Genomic DNA, 17,333 nt, shown 5'->3' with positions numbered 1-17,333 from the left:
GGAACTCTTGTTAAGAAAATTTCTATTTGGATATCTTTGAGCATAAACCCTTCAGGCCGACAAGCAATTGTCCTCACAAAATAAAATAACTAGTAACATCCATTCCCTCCGCCAGCACATAGCTCTTCATTTTTCTTGATAAAATAATAAATACTTATTAACTTTATTGTAGGTAAATTAAATAAAAATACCCTGTTATAAATTTAAATAAAGTCCATAAACTGTATGTCGATTTTGAAAATAGCTACAAAGATGGCTACAAAGTGTCACTAGAAAATTACCATGGCGACACCAGCCATCTTGGTTACAATCTTATTGAAAAATCGCTTTTTATTCAAAATCTGTGCCAGGCATAGGAAACCCCAATATAGTGTGAAAGAGCATTTATCTGCTTCGAGTTATTTAAAAAAATACATAGTAAGTATTGCATTTGAAATAACGTTAAGTTTTTATGTAAAATGAATATTTATAATAGACCAGCAACTTTTGATACCCTAAATATAAATAATATAAATTAATAAATATATTGATAAATTTTTTAGTAAAGTTTATTTCTCTGGCTTGAAAGTCAACACAAGAATTATTTCTGAAAAGTAATGTGCAAGGTGTTGACAGTCTCTTTTTATTATAGCATGCATATTTAAATATCTCAAACCAAAACCAAAGCTTGTGAAACATATCCCTTATAATAAATGCTTTATTTTGTATCCAAGAATCCAAAAATGAAATAAAATACCGGGTGTTCCATAAGAAAAAATATAACTTTGGTATGAATCTTAGTTCTGACACACCCTGTACATTTCAAAATAATTTTAAATTTTGAATATTGCCTCCCCACATATACCCATAAAATATTTTGTTTCTACATCTTTCCGTTTTCGTATAATCAACCGAGGCGAATGAGGTGCGCCACCCATTTTTTTTTGTTTTTTTTATTTTTTTTTGTTTTTTTTTTAGTTTCCTACGTTATTTATTTAAGAATAATATTAATAATTGTTAAATAGATAGAAATAATTAATATAAGACAACAAACAATTCATAACAAATAGCATTACAAGAGACTTAAACGATTAAACTTTTCTACTAAAACACTAAAAGTAATAAATAATAATAGTTATATAAATAAAATAGGCAAAATATTAACAAAAATTATAATAAAGCATCGAGAAATACCGTCGAAATTTTCAGTTTCTTGATTATAGAGTACCTTTCTATGTGTAAGCGGTGTTTCCTCGCAGTCATCCGTATACAGGGTGTCAAAATGTTATCGTCGTACCACTCGATGTCCTTCAACTTGTACCACTGACAGTACTTTTCAGATACCAGGCCTTCTGTGGTGCTGTTTAGTGTTCGGTAAGCTACATAGAGGGAGCTGGCGGCTAGTAGGGCTGGGTTCGTAACGGGATAGGGCTCGTACAGCGTACAACATTCCATGGCAAAAGTAGAAGCGTATATCAACTTCTGATCATTTTCGAGATTTAAAGCTACTAGATATCTGTATAGGAATATCAGGAGATCCGCTATGTTAAGACAGAAATACAAACTGGACATAACCGCCCTGTCCATTGATAATATTTGACATTTTGAGTACCTTCCTCCATTGAACGTGTGTAGATGGGTGGCCTCAATAGATTTGTTCATACCAAAAAACTTTGCACTGATCCATAGACTAACCAATGAGGCAAGTATGTTCAAGTTGTTCTTTAATTTTAAACTGAAGACTGAATAGTCAAATATCCTTACTGCCATGAAATATACTGAGAGACTCAGAAGCTTGCAGATAGTTGTCTGTGATTTCTAACAGCCTGTTGACAGATGATGTTCTAACTCTTTTGTCTATAAAGCCTCGTTCTCAGAACTTTGTATTGTCGAGTTAAGCTTGATTTTCATGCATCCGTTGTCCGACTATTCCATATTAATTTTATTGGTTGAATTGGTTAACCAATTGATTCAACCAATTTCTAACGATTGGTTAGAAACGGTTAACCAATCGAAGCCTTTAAATTCAACCAATAAAATTAATATCGTATCATCGTATCGTCGGACAACGGATGCATGAAAATCAAGCTTAAAAGCCACGATATCAGAATATCAACTGCCGCCAGCGACACGTCAAATGAACCAATCAGATTTGTACAAAATTCAAACAGCTGTCAATTTTGAATTTTGTGGATGTATGAATTAAAATTAGGTGTTTGTTCTTTATTACTTTCTGTCTTTCTTTATAATTAATAAATTTTGTATATAAATAAACATTATTTTTCTTAAAACCTTCAAGAAAATTACCAATTTTTAAGGTCTAAATCGTTAGAAGAGATTTAAGTCATGTAATGATGTAAGTGATCTAAATTAACAAAAAAAAGATTTAAATATTTTTGAATGATTTAGATTTTAGATACATTAAGAGTATTTTAACCACTTTTATATATATATATATATATTGTTTTTTAATAAAAGTTGTCATATTAAACTATTTTCTAGTGGTTTTTACAACGTATTCTATAACGCATTAAACGATAATTTCTTTTAGTATGATATAACACTTAATAAGACAATGCTATATGATAACAAACATATTATTTTATTAGACTCTTATACCCACCATGTAAGAGTTCTACAATATTCATATAACTAGTAGTCACAAGATCATATAATAGTTACTTAAACTTGTCTTATTAAAGTTGTATTACATTGTATAATAGAATGTTTTATTGCATTAAACTACGGTGCTGTATACAACACTATTTATATAGCCTTATATTATAAAATTGTAATTAAGAAAATAAATTCGCTGTAATATCTGGCATTATAAAACTGGTAATGTATAATATAACCTCATTTTAAATTAAATGGTATACATAGTTATTTATTTTGTTATTGTTGTTGTTGCAAAAGTAATATCTACGTAGAAGTATAATCACAGCTATTATGAATTCTGGACAAAGTTGGAAAAAAGGTAACAAACGCAGTGGTAGTTATAAAAAGCATGTAAGAAAAAACTCCTCGAAATTACGGCAAATAATCCCGAGAATTCCCTGGGTTCCCAAAAGCCAAAATCTCCCGGGTTGTCTGGCTTCTTCAAAGCACTGTTGCCACGTTGATGTAAAAGTTTTACTGTAGTGATGTTTGTATTGTTTTATTGTTGTAAGTCCTTAGGTTGCCGCTCACTCGTCGGGCATGCATGAAATGCATTGCGTGCATGAATCCATGAAAATCTGGTCATGTTTGTTAGTTTAAATACTAACCAAATGAGATTTGGCAACATCTATTTGTCACAAATCTCAATATGTCAAAAATAGTTCTATAGTGCCTGGAAATTCTGCGTAATGATAGATATTTATCTTATACCGTTTTATTTTACAACAAAGACTTATTTAAGGGATTCATTTATAATAAAATGGTTGCATTATAATTCGCCATGAAGGCAGAATTTTTGTATGGCCTATGGCCGCCATTATATGAAGCAAAATTAAAAACATCAAAATAAATTGTAAAATGTTATTTTTGAGAACTATTTTGTGATAAGATTTCCACAAACAGTAATAATCTGTTTAATTAAATTAAAAACAAGAATTTTTGAAAATTTTATTTTATTTTATTGTTTAAATTTATTCGTAACCTTAATCGAAATTGAAGCGCTTTAATTTTTTGCCAAATACATACCTATAATCTACCAGTAAAATTTTCGGCGCAACAAAAATTGTCCCTACTTTTCAAACCCAATGATTTTTTATATTACATATTTGTTGTACCTTCTGGCTCTACCCGCCATTTCCACCGTCGAGTAAAGTCTCCTTTTTAACAATCCACATCCTCCAGATTCATTTTACGACACGCTTAAAATATAATTTGCTCCTGATATTCTTCGGTAAAAAATAAAATACTCTTTTACTTCGCTAAATGATCAAATGTTTTTATTGTACTGTTTCTTAGATGTGACCACGTAATACACAATAAAACTAGTTTTATAATAGTTATATAACGCTGTGTAAAATAGTTGCATAAGAGTTGTATACCCTTTTTATAGAACTTCTATACTACTAAACGGTTGTATAAAAATGGGCCTTTTTGGTTGTAAAGCTATCATATTACGGTCTTATAGCACGTTATATGAATTGAGGTATCCTATAAAAATGATCACATAGCTGTTTATACAGCCTTTATAAAATAAAATTTGCTACTTGGGTAGATATTTATTTCAATAAATAATATTTTCTTGCCTTTAGCTGTGTATTTTTCTAATTTCGAAAAATCGAAAGTAGAGAAAAAAAAGTCAAAAGAAAATTGTTTTGCTTGTCGTAAAGGGGGGGGAACCAAGCTCCACTCCCACAACCGGTTTATGGGCTTACCCTTCATCAAGTGGGCTGTCCAGGGGCTGGTTCTCACCGATACGGCAAGCAAAACTTCCTCTATATCAACAGACGATATCGTAAAATGTCGGTGAGATATTAGTGCATCACCCGTCAAAAAGATGGTAAAGAGCGTTTTCCGGCCCGCTCAAATATATATATGAAATGAACAAAATTCTTACAGCTTTAGTGTATTCATAAATAATATTTTCTTGCCTTTAGGTGTGTATTTTTTCTAATTTCGAAAAATCGAAAGTAGAAAAAAAAGTAAAAAAGAAAATTGTTTTGCTTGTCGTAAAGGGGGGAACCAAGCTCCACTCCCACAACCGGTTTATGGGCTTACCCTTCATCAAGTGGGCTGTCCAGGGGCTGGTTCTCACCGATACGGCAAGCAAAACTTCCTCTATATCAACAGACGATATCGTAAAATGTCGGTGAGATATTTGCATCACCCGTCAAAAGATGGTAAAGAGCGTTTTTCGGCCCGCTCAAATATATATGAAATGAACAAAAATTCTTACAGCTTTAGTGTATTCATAAATAATATTTTCTTGCCTTTAGGTGTGTATTTTTTCTAATTTCGAAAAATCAAAAGTAGAGAAAAAAAAGTAAAAAGAAAAAATTGTTTTTTGCTTGTCGTAAAGGGGAACCAAGCTCCACTCCCACAACCGGTTTATGGGCTTACCCTTCATCAAGTGGGCTGTCCAGGGGCTGGTTCTCACCGATACGGCAAGCAAAACTTCTTCTATATCAACAGACGATGTCGTAAAGTGTCGGTGAGATATTAGTGCATCTCCCGTCAAAAGATGGTAAAGAGCGTTTTTCGGCCCGCTCAAATATATATGAAATGAACAAAATTCTTACAGCTTTAGTGTATATTAATAAATAATATTTTCTTGCCTTTAGCTGTGTATTTTTTCTAATTTCGAAAAATCGAAAGTAGAGAAAAAAAATAAAAAGTAAAAAGAAAATTGTTTTGCTTGTCGTAAAGGGGGGAACCAAGCTCCACTCCCACAACTGTTTCTGGGCCTACCCTTTATCAGGTGGGCTGTCAGGGGTAAAAACCGGTTGTGGGACTTTTTTTCTCTACTTTCGATTTTTCGAAATTAGAAAAAATACACAGCTAAAGGCAAGAAAATATTATTTATTAATATACACTAAAGCTGTAAGAATTTTGTTCATTTCATATAGATATATACTTATTTCTAAATATGGAAACAAAATGCATTATTTAACTTTTTAATATAAATCAACTAGTTTAAAAAAGTTTTATTATTTTATTTTAATTTAACCAGATAATTTTGCTTTTCGTCATGTTTTCCCGAGTGTTTTGTAATACTGCATCGAAAATTAACTTGTGTAGCTTTAAGCTATCCTATCAATCAGAGTTATTGATAATTTTGGGCTATAATTCTACACACAGAAACTGGTGTGGAATAGTTAATAACTAAAATTTGAACTCGAATAAATTATTTGATTGTTTTGACTACCTTACAGGACTACTTTATTTAAACCTGCCACCTACCCAAGTAGCATTTTCACGACTTGCGACCACATGTTTACTAAACACAACGTTGGATTAGTTACAAAAAATAGTTAGCTCCCTACCTTGGGTATTAAAATAAATTTAAACGTTTTTATAACGTTGTGCCGACGTTGGACTAGTACTACAGCAAAGTAGAAGCTTCTGCGACGTCGAATAAACGTTGTCTTGTAACCTTTTTTGCTTAAGTGATCTTTAGGTGATTTGGACAACGTAGTTACAACGTTGGATAATATAGAGTTTTCCGACGTCAGTTTCAGGACCTATTCCAACGTTATGCAAACGTCGTCTGTTTTACTAATTCCAACGTTGTTTAGATTTCCTTATTCTTACGTTGGTAGGACGTAGAGTCACTACCTTTTTGCAACTGTATTGAACCATAACCTTAAATCTTAAATTTTCAATTCATTGTTCTGTTCAGTCAGACAGTTCAGTGCTGTTTTTGTTTTTATAAAAAAAAAACTTAATTAAAATGGGACATAAGAAAGGTACATATAAAACTAAATTTAAATATACATCGACATATATTACCGACACTTCCTCGTTTATTTAGATTATAGAGGGCGGCACAAGCTAGACTCTAGAATGACTAAATTAGGCAATCTTGCGACTAGTATACTACCTGTTAAGGCCGAACTGCGACTTTATTAGTCCAGTATGCGACTACTCGAACTACTCCATCTTAATCTCCAAAACAACAAAGTTAAAGCCGCCATGTTGTTAAATAAGAAAATGTTTCGTTCTTAAAATAGCAATTCCTGCTTTTTGAATACATTAACTTGAAATATTTGACCCTAAAAAATACGCGGAAACAATTTTTTCGAATGCGAATAAATTATTCTCATTTTACTAAAAAAAAAATTCAAGAAAATTTTTAAAACTTCTTTAATTTCAAGGCCCATTAGTATTTTTTAAAGTAGAAACAATACATTTATCAATAAAGTTGTTTGCGTTTAACTTTTTACCTTGGGTAACGAGTTACAGAGTCGGTTAAAGTGTTTCAATAATTATGATCTTCAAACATCCTCCACACTTAAATACTTTTGTTTTGTTTTCCTTCACTGCCATCTGACATATGTCTCTAACTAAATCATAAAAATAATATTTTTACTATAATTATCCCAATTTAGGATAAAACGCGACTTAGACGCCATATTAGATTTCTGTGAATTAGGATTTTAAACAACGTTGCAGTTTGTACTAAATTAGGCTTCTAGCCAACGTCGGTATCCAACGTCGTTTCGACCCAAAAATTATTCTCCAAACTAGTGCAGACTAGGGTTGGCACGAGGTTGTGCCGACGTTGCGCCCCGACGTTTGGTCGCGTGACACAACGTTGTCCCGACGTCCAAATGCTGCTTGGGTATCGTTAAAATAATGCATTTAAAAAGTTAAATAATCTTGTACTAGGATGTATTTCAAGAAAATATTTTAACTTAAACAGGGTGGCTGAAAAAAGTGTGAGAAGCCATTTTTGGCTTCCTTTCAGATCACTTTACCATAATCCTAAGATATGCGTAAATATATTTCGATAGTTTCAGAGATATTAACAAATAAAGAATTATTTAGTAATATTAAACAAATAAAAATATATATTTTTTCAGCCCTTCAAAAAAAAATATTAAAAATACTGAAACTAACTAAAAGAAGCTGTCCTGAAATCAAATAGTTATTTTTGATATAAGTGCTAAAGTGGTATTTTATTTTGTGAGAAGGGAAGCTTGGGACACGACGCCGAAGGGCGCCGAACAATATTAAGTATGTACTTTATATGGTTTAATTGTACTTACTTTGATATAATTTTTTGGAAATTGGGCAGGACATGTGGCTAGGATGACAGATGGACGGTGGACAAAGAGACTCGTGGAATGGAGACCGAGACACGAGGTCTATAGAAGCAGAGGAAGACCTCCTAGTCGATGGACAGATGATACTAAAATAGGGTGGCTGGAAACTGGATTCAAGTGGCACAAAATAAAGGAAGGAATGGCTAGAGTTAAGGGAGGCTTTTGTTCAGCAGTGAACGGTATACGCTAAGTGATGATGATGATGACTTTGATATAAATATTGTAATCTTAAATATAAGAAAAATTATAATTAAATACAGGATGTTCCTCCCGAATCGAAAAATCCTTGGGAAGCCACCCAATTTTTCTCTCGTATTTTACCGTTGAAAGGGCCATATGAAATAATCTCGCTGGTATCTGCGAAACCGTTAATAATTTTTAAATACTCGCAAATACAAAAAATGTTCATTTTTTAATTGCTTCTAAAAAAAATAATATACAGGGTGTTCCATTTAAAAATACGAAGAAAAATTATTTTAGAAAGTTTGGCGTAGAATTTGATAATTAAACACTAATATTTGTACCAAAGTTAAGTATAGATCAACTGAAGTAAATACCTATATAATATAGTTTTGATTTCAGGATAGTTCTTGTATTCCTTAATAATTTTTTATTTATTTATTAATATATCTCTGGAACTATCGAAATATATATTTGCTCATACCTTATGATTATTTAAAGAAGGCGTCCATTCTTCTTAAAGAATATGTAAAATGTGAACGTGTGTGTGGATTGACTTTCATTGTATTTGTCTCATGATTCTCGTATGAGCGAAACATGTGTGACTGTTTAATTTAATATAAACGTTGAGACCGAGACTTTGAGTCATTTTTATACTTCCTTAGGATTATGTAAATTGATATCTGAAAGGAAGCCAAAAATGCAATAATTACAGGGTGTTCCATTTAAAAAAAAATATCCCTTATATCATACTTTTTTGAGCCACCCTATAGAAGTTAAAATATTTTCCTGAAATACATCCTAGCCTAGTACATACTTTAGATTTGTACTAAAACAAAATTTCCAAGATTTTTATTCTAGGAGCTACATTTGCCCGACGCACTATTGTCGGAACCTGTATATCGATGTGCGGTTTTTACCATTATATTTTTGATGAAAATTGAACTAAGACGCCGATATTAGTTTTCGTCTATTTCCTTTAGAAAGGGGAGTGTTCCTTTAAAATTAACCAATTTACCCACCCTGTACGCATGTATATTAAATATAATTAAATAATTATGAAAGTATGGTACAATATAGGCGGGAACTTGAGTTGAAAAAGAAAACAGTTAATCGTTGTTATCAGTGCTGCGCGGAAATAGGATTCGATATTCAGCGAAAGTTTTAGTCCAGTCAAAATGACAGTAAAATACTACTAACAAAAGGGTGTATTCCCGGTATTCCCTTGTTTACGTTGGTTATGGTTTTATGTTCCGTTCCTATCGGTTTCCTGAAAGTTTTCTTATTACGGAACACGGTTCCTGAAAATTTCGGTTTTAACTGTCACCAAACTAACATGTCATCTATGTGACAGATATCAATCAAATATTGGAAGTTCGAGTGAAATTCTCATTTAATTTTTAAAATTTGTTAAAATATATTGTATTTACATCCAAAAGCAATGGAGGTAGGCAGTAAAGGTAAATAAATTTCATTAACTAAATAGAATGACTTTTTAGGACCATTTAAACTTATCATTCGGCTATTGTTTCTTAAAGTCAGTAACATTTAAAGAAAACATGAAAAACGAGACAAGTAATCGTGAATGTTTTGTAAGTTATAAAAATATAAATATTGATTAGATTTCTTTATTTATTATTGGTCTGTTTCAATATTGGACCTGCAAATCTTCACTTGAGCTGTCTAAAGAGTTTATCAGTTTATTAATAAAGTACTTTTCAATATAAGCTCCATTGAGAAGAAGAAACGTAAAAGCAGAGAATAGGTACATTAAAAAATGCATAAAAGATACATTTTATAATAGAGGTATAGAAATTTGGAAAACTTCAATATTTGACGTTTCCAGTATTTTACCAAACCGTTCCGTATCAAACGGAACGGTTTGGTAAACGGATGTTTTTCAGGAAATGCTCTTTACCGTAGTTTACCGGTCTGGTTCGCCTGGTTTTGCAACGGAATACATCCTCAATAGGAGTTTGAAATCTAAGGAGACAATAGAGAAAGACAGATATCTTCTCTATTATAGATCCGGGATAATACCGGCATCAGGTCTAAGGACAGATCATGTTAAAGAGGAGGAAAAAATGGAAACAGATTCTCCAGCCTCCAGCTCAAGGGTACCTGAGCCGGAGACAAGCTCCTCGGAGGATGAAGAGTTGTTGTCAGAGGAGGATGGGAAATATGACTCTGTCCCCCCTACAATAGGAAAATCCCCATGTATGATGAGTTATAACTCAAGAAAAGGGGACACAACAGATTTTTAACGTCGCGGTGATTAATCCCCCTTCTAGTGATTCTACATTCTACCATCCATTGATATCGTCATATTTGTTTAATATTCCAGTTGAGGTTTAAAGACTAGTTTTGGATATCGGTAATCGGTAAAATTATCATTGTTGCTTTTTTTATTGGGTACTACAATTTTTTAGCTCATTGGTAAATTTAAACATTTGGCAAATGTCTAAATTGTGTTTCATCCTAGTACTTCTTGTAGTTATGTAGAGTTTTTATCCCGTGCTGTACATGTATTTACAATTACCTTCTTATGTACAGGGTGGTCGAAATTGGTCTGTTTTAACAGAGAAAACCTATTTCCTGACTAGATAGAGCAAAACCGACATAGATGTCATGGGCTCGGTTTCTGAGACACGTTCAATGGCGTAAACCGCCTGTCGATATTTTCACTGCCAACTGAGATACGGGATCTTTTTGAATTTTTTACCATTTTGATAATTGCCCATAACTTTTTTATTTTACGGAATAATAAAATTCTGTAAAAACGTTCTTAAGGCATTTTTTTAAGCACAATCCAGTGCGTAGTCAGTTTTTTTTCTATGCTTGCTCTTTTTGTTAGAAATAATAAAAAATATAATTTTTTAAATGGTAATTATAGTTGGCTATGAACTTAAAAAAATGCTGGCGTTTAACCCTTTTCAACGATATCAAGTTAGGGGTAACTATTTCTAAGAATGAGAGAAATATTAGGTTTTCTATCTTTAGGTTTGTTTGTTCCAACCAGCATTTCGGGATCGTTTCGAAATCGTACTCGAATCGGTTTTCTTGCACTTTGTTAGCATGCGCGGACTTCGAATAGTTTCGTGACGGTGCAAAAGGTATCAACGTTGGAACGCTTTTTGGATGGTTTTCGGGACTGTCAAAAGTGTCAAGCGTGCGTGTATCGATCGGTTTTTTGTTTTTGTTTAGAATTTCATAACATAACCCTTTTATTGTTGTTTGCAATTTGCAATAGCAATAATAATTATTATTATTCTTGAGATGGAGAATCAGAATCCAGTAATTGTTGGTAAGCGTTTCAACTCTATACTCACTAACTCACTTATCTACCTATCCTCTCTTTTATGATCCTATTATGCGTAGTTTCCTGTTATTTCATTGCAGTGGTAGAATCTTTGAACATTATTTTATAAATAAAAAATTAATTAAAATTTCCGAACGATTTACTCCACACAAACTACCAAGCAAAAGTATAACGCACACGTATTCGAATTCGTAAAAAATAACCAAGACAGAAGCATCAGCCGGACGCCGGACCAGAATTAGCTGTTAAAAATCGATAATCCCTGCCAATATGCTTTAATGCGCAAGTCAACCCAAACATTTCTCAATTTAGACCATGTACCGAAATTACCGTTCTGAAATCGTAACTAAACGATCCCAAGGTAGGTTAGTACGCAAATAGGATCATCCGATATCCGTCAAATATCGGTTGGAACACATTTGAATTACTGCGCACGAGCGTGATCGTTTGGTGACGGTTCTGCGGCGGGTTGGAACAAACCTTTTATATCGAAGCGGGCCTTGATTTTGTGTTACAGCCTAATTGTAATAATTATAAACTTTTCGTACTGTTTTTGTTAAATAAAAAAAGACTCAAATAAAAAGAAAATATGTATGACTAAAACGCATGATACAAAGAATGTATCATGACTAAAACATAAAGGTACATTCAGGCTGAGAGCGTTGAGCGTCGCGTCGCGTCCGCCCCATTGAACTCGACCCCCGACGCTCAGCGGACGCTAGCGCAACGCCAAACGCGACGCTGTCTGCCTGAATGGCTAACTTAAGTAAAGTGAATTGATTCCATTTCGACACGCGGACGCGACGTAAACGCGACGCGACGCTCGACGCTCTCAGTCTGAATGTACCTTAAAAGAATCTGATCTAATGAAATATAGTCAATGACCGAATTTTGTATCAAGGAGTTTTATGTTACGCGGTAGGTATATTGAAAAAAGCGATGACATTGATTCGAAAAGAGAAACACTAAATTATCCAACAATTCGCCCGTACTAAATTGCTATCTCCACCTTCCCCACAACCTCCAAACCAAACACACATCCTCCTATCGGCGCGATTCCACCCGGACTTGCGCGGCTTCCTTCTCCCCCCTTTCCCCCGTTTTCACCTCTTTGTTTCACTCGTTCGCTCATTCTCCCTCTCCCGTTCGATATCGATCCCCCAAGTTTTCAAGGTAGACGTTTTTAGGCGCCGTTTTTTTTATTCAGGCCGGTCTCCGACAGCTACAGCAACGGCTGTGACAGGAGTAACAGCCAGCGATTCGATCGTGCCCAAAGAAAAACTATGACGGAGTGGCAGAACGGAATATCGCGAACGCGTACATTTGGGCGTCGATTTCTGTACGTCGCTAAACGCTAAAATACTTTTTTTTTTAAATAATTTTGATATTGAGCGGTGGAAACAACTATCGTAAAAGCTTTTCGTTTTTTCTTGGTTAAGAATCGAAAAGAATTGATGATATCCGTATTTTCATTGAGCAGTTTCAGTCTCAGCATGTCAGCCGACGGTAAGTGTGATTGTCATATAAATAAAAAATGTTGCCTGCATAATTTGATAACTGTTATTTATTTACAAAAATAGCACAGCTTTATTCATTTATTTAGTGTGTAGATTATAGATAATACGAGGATGACATAATAAGTATCGAAACACTTACCTATCAGAAATCAAATATGAAATTGATGAATTTTAATTACAAATTTAACTACTTTTGTATAAAATAATAAGTCATTTAAAAAAATAAATACAATGCAGGTGTATTAGATAAATACAACATTAATCTTAGCAACTTGTTAATGAACATATACAACATTACACAGGGTGATTTTTAAATAAGTGCAAATTTTTCAGTGCTGGTAGATCTCGCTGAAAGAAACATACCGGGTGCGTCACAAAAGTGGCTCACCCCTATAACTTTTTTATTTTTTCAGATAAAAAAATGAAATTAGGTATGTTAGTATATGACATAAATTAGGATTAATTGACGTATTCAATAATTGTTTTTGGTCACTCCCTATTTTACGGGAAATGACTAATACATCTTATTATTGATTTTTAAATGGCACCCTCTGTATATTTCTACTTTATTCGATACAAAATGACACTCTGAATAGAATGAGATATGATATGTCATGTCAACTTTTGACATTTTCGCATATGGTTTATTTCAAATTGTAACCGCATCATAACGACAACATGACAGGAAATATCAAGTGTGTGGTACCAAATTATTCCTAAAAAATGCTTTTTCCAAATATGCTAATGAGCCATCCTTGTTCCATTTGAAAAAAAAATGAGATATTAAGTAATAACAATACGATTTGGGCATTTTTTAACCGGCCAGGACACGAAAACATTAGACGATCAAAACTATTTTTCCCAGGCTCCTTGATTAAAAATTAGTATTTTAACACAGGTGACTCTAGATTGAAATTTAAAATACGATTTTTTTTAAAGTGAAAATGTCTAAAGTTGACATATCATATGTCATTCTATTCAAAGTGTCATTTTCTATCGAAAAAGTACCGAGAGTGTCATTTAAACATCAAAAGTTGTAGTCATTTTCGGTGAAACAGGAGGTAATACAAATTCGCTAAACAAGCAAACATTTTTATGAAGAATCCATTTTTCTCAAAATTTCAATAATAAAAATGTTTTTTCTGTTGTAAAGACAATCCGGGACATAGAGATCTTTATAAAAATAAACAAATTTTTTAAGAAATATTAAGAACCGTTATCCAGATTTGAATAAGACTTGGGGTGCTTACTATTATTGGCGTAACTACAGGGGTGCCCGGGGGTGCCGGGCCTCCCTCCCTGGTACTTCTGGGTACCCCCCAGAGAAATCCCGTATATGACTCTTGAAAAAAGTATGACTCTTGGCTATGTATTAATTTTTATTTGGTTGTGATGCAGTAAAAATGACGTTTTCTAGTTGTGTTCAAAAAATGTGTTAATTTTTATTTTTTTTAGAAAATTTGTAGGTATTTATATAAGTAATCTACGGGAACACGGTTTGATAACCAAAGTCTGTGAAATTTATTGATAGAGAAATTCATGTAAACGTTTTATTCAAAAAATGTGTTTTTTTTAATTATTTTTCATTTTTAAGAAAACAAAAGCCCTAGGCCCCCCTTGGGCTCAACCCCTGATCCAACCCAGGCCCACCCCGGAAAAATTGCTAGTTACGCTAATGGGTGCCTATAAGGTGCCTGGGGTGTTTTGCTGTTTCAACGAAGTGTTTCATGGTTTGACATTCACAATTGGCACACGCTTGACATTCACAAAATTCAAGAAAAAGTACGGAAAGGGTGAGAACTACCCCACCCCTACATAAATTTTAGTATAAATATTTTCCAACCCCACCGACAACCGATTTTTTTTTCGTAAAATGGTTCATCTAGTATTTACTAGCTTTTTTGTCTCTTATAAAAAAAAACGCCACTACGCATACTTTTTCTGGAAAATAATATTTTTCCGAAGTTTAGTATTACAAATTCCAAATGATATATTTGACTAGCTTCATAAATTTTAAGTTAATTAACGTTGGGGGGTTTATTTTGATTGACGCCCTATAACGGATAAACAAACCACTTTTGCGAAGAGGTAAATTGTAGCCAATTAACTTATCTTGATTCAAAAAATACGTAGTTCTTCTATGTCCACGGAATATGAGAACCTTTTGCATATTTTGTAGGTCTAAAAAATTCAATTTTTTTTTATCAAAAACTTTTTGATACAAAATTTGGCGTTTGTTACAAGAGGAAAAATATGTAGTAAATACAAATAATTATTTTACGCAAAAAGTTGGAATTCGAAAATATTTCTACTAAAATTTTTATAGGGGTGGGGGTACTTTTCACCCGTCCCGTATTCTGATTTTTTGTGAAAGTCAAATGTTAAAGCGCTTAGCAAAATATAGGCACCGCAAATTTCATTCAAATCGGAATATCGGTTCTTAAAGTATCTTAAACTATGTATACCTTTTGTAATACCAATGCAAACTTTTATTATGTTTGATGTTCTCTAACGGACAAACAAAACACTTTTCTATAGAGGTAAATTGTGACTGATGACTGTGACTTATTTAGATTCCATAAATACGCAGTTGTTCTATGTCCACGGAATATTGGGACACCCTGTATAGGCTTATGAAAGATTGGACTGGAAATCTCACATAGGAAACATGATATAATGCTTCTTTGGAACACGTCGGATCACCCTGTATCTATATGTTCGGAAATAAATATTGGCAAGAGGAAAGCTCTTTCTTTTAATAAGCTCACAAATAAGTAACATTTTATTTTTAATGGAAATTACTTCTTAATTTGTTAAAACAATAATAGGATACGATAATAATAAAAAGGAATATTTTCCTTTTATGAGGACGATAACAACACACTCAGTTCATGAAAATTTACACACATAAAGAAATATATATTTTTATTGTTAAGTTATAAAACTTGGTTTATGTTCTTCAATTCAATGCCCCATATCATCATCATCAATTGTATTGTGCAACATACCTTACAGTCAAAAAGCTTTAAAATCAAGTGGGATTTACGTTTGATAGTTAAAAAAAATTGGTCAGTGCGAGTCGGACTCGCGCACGTAGGGTTCCGTACCATTCATTATCTATACAACATTAGACATTATATTATTATAAACTTTATTTCCGATTTAGCTTAAACTTTGAATGCGCGTATATAAGTAATTTAAAAAAAAGAAAATGAAGAAACACATTACTAAAAATTGTATTAATAAATAATAAATATGTAAAAAGTAAATATAAATAAGTAAAAATATGTAAAAATTAAAAAAAAACGATTAAAAAAAGTCGCCTTGACTAGGATTCGAACCTGCCTTACTACGGCTCCAACGTCATAGCAGCGTAAAGTCCTAACGCTTTAACCACGCGGTCACCGAGGACTTGAAAGATTCTATGTAAAATTCTTACTTAAAAGATAATGTTTAGTGAAAGTACTTTTTTATTTACAAACATTTATTTAATTCTGTTTTTAGTATTTGCTCTTATAGTGGCAACATAGATACATTATCTGTAAAAATTTCAACTGTCTAGCTATAACGGTTCATAAGATAGACCTTTGTGACAGACGGACTGACAGCGAAGTCTTAGTAATAGGGTTCCCGTTTTTACCCTTTGGGTACGAAACCCTAAAAACGAATATAATTTTTTATTACAGTTGTTTTCTGTTTTCATACCAAACTGTAATTTAGAAATTGCACCATTGTCTAGCGATTGAATTAATTATTTAGACGGTCATACATAATTTACCTTTATACAAAAGTGCTTCGTTTGTCCGTTAGATAGCATCAGTCAAAAATAAACTGGAACGTTAATTAATTTAAAATTTATTAATTTCTTAAGCTTTTTATGAAGCTTATTGTCAAATATAATTTGTGATACTAACTTAAAATTCCATATATTCGCTAACTAGATTATTAGAGCATAATAGATTTTATGCGTCAGCATAGTAGCTTGATGTGACAAAAAATTTTTTTGGAAGTGAGCTTCAAAAAAACATTTTTTCTCTCCTCAAAAATTATGCGCTGTGACGTTTTTTTACAAGAGACAAAAAATGTAGTAAATACTAGAAGGACCTAATATACTAAAATTTAGGAGGGTCATGGTCAGGTCCTCACAATAGGAATTGACCTCAAATCCAAGGAGGCAATAGAGAAAGAGGGACATATCCTCTGTTATAGATACGGGACAACACCGGTATCAGGTCTAAGGAGAGACCAAGTTAAAGAGGTGGAGAAAATGGAGACAGATCCTCCAGTCTCCACCTCACGGGTTCCTCAGCTGGAGGCTAGCTCCCCGACTGTGAAGAGCAGCACGGAGGGCCAAACTCCAACCGTGGAAGGGTGTGTACCCTCGGAGGAAGAACTGTTGTCAGAGGAGGATGGGAAATACCCTGTCCCCTCTACAACTTTGTGTGATGATTGTGTGATGTGTACAGATTGTGTGATGACTCAAGGAAGGGGGGCACAATAGATCTTTAAGGTCGCAGTGTTTAACCCCCCTCTTACTCATTCTACATTCTCTACAAAATATAGATACCCAAAATCTCA

General features: G+C 33.2%; 1 protein-coding gene across 1 annotated transcript in view; it reads left to right on the top strand.

Moving 5' to 3' along the window:
• Nucleotides 1-12,383: 12,383 nt before the first annotated feature.
• Nucleotides 12,384-17,333, top strand: part of LOC115876044 (small G protein signaling modulator 1-like) — a 118,676-nt gene continuing 113,726 nt past the window's right edge. The window contains exon 1 of the mRNA XM_030891717.1: nucleotides 12,384-12,744. Coding sequence (XP_030747577.1) covers nucleotides 12,693-12,744 — 52 coding nt within the window. The 5' untranslated portion in view covers nucleotides 12,384-12,692. The remainder of the gene's footprint in view (nucleotides 12,745-17,333) is intronic.

The sequence above is a fragment of the Sitophilus oryzae genome, unplaced genomic scaffold (genome assembly GCF_002938485.1).
Source record: "Sitophilus oryzae breed Bouriz unplaced genomic scaffold, Soryzae_2.0 scaffold_1396_pilon_pilon, whole genome shotgun sequence".
Taxonomy (NCBI): Eukaryota; Metazoa; Arthropoda; class Insecta; order Coleoptera; family Curculionidae; genus Sitophilus; species Sitophilus oryzae.
Note: the sequence above shows the minus strand (reverse complement) of the source record. Positions and strands in the feature narration are given on the sequence as shown.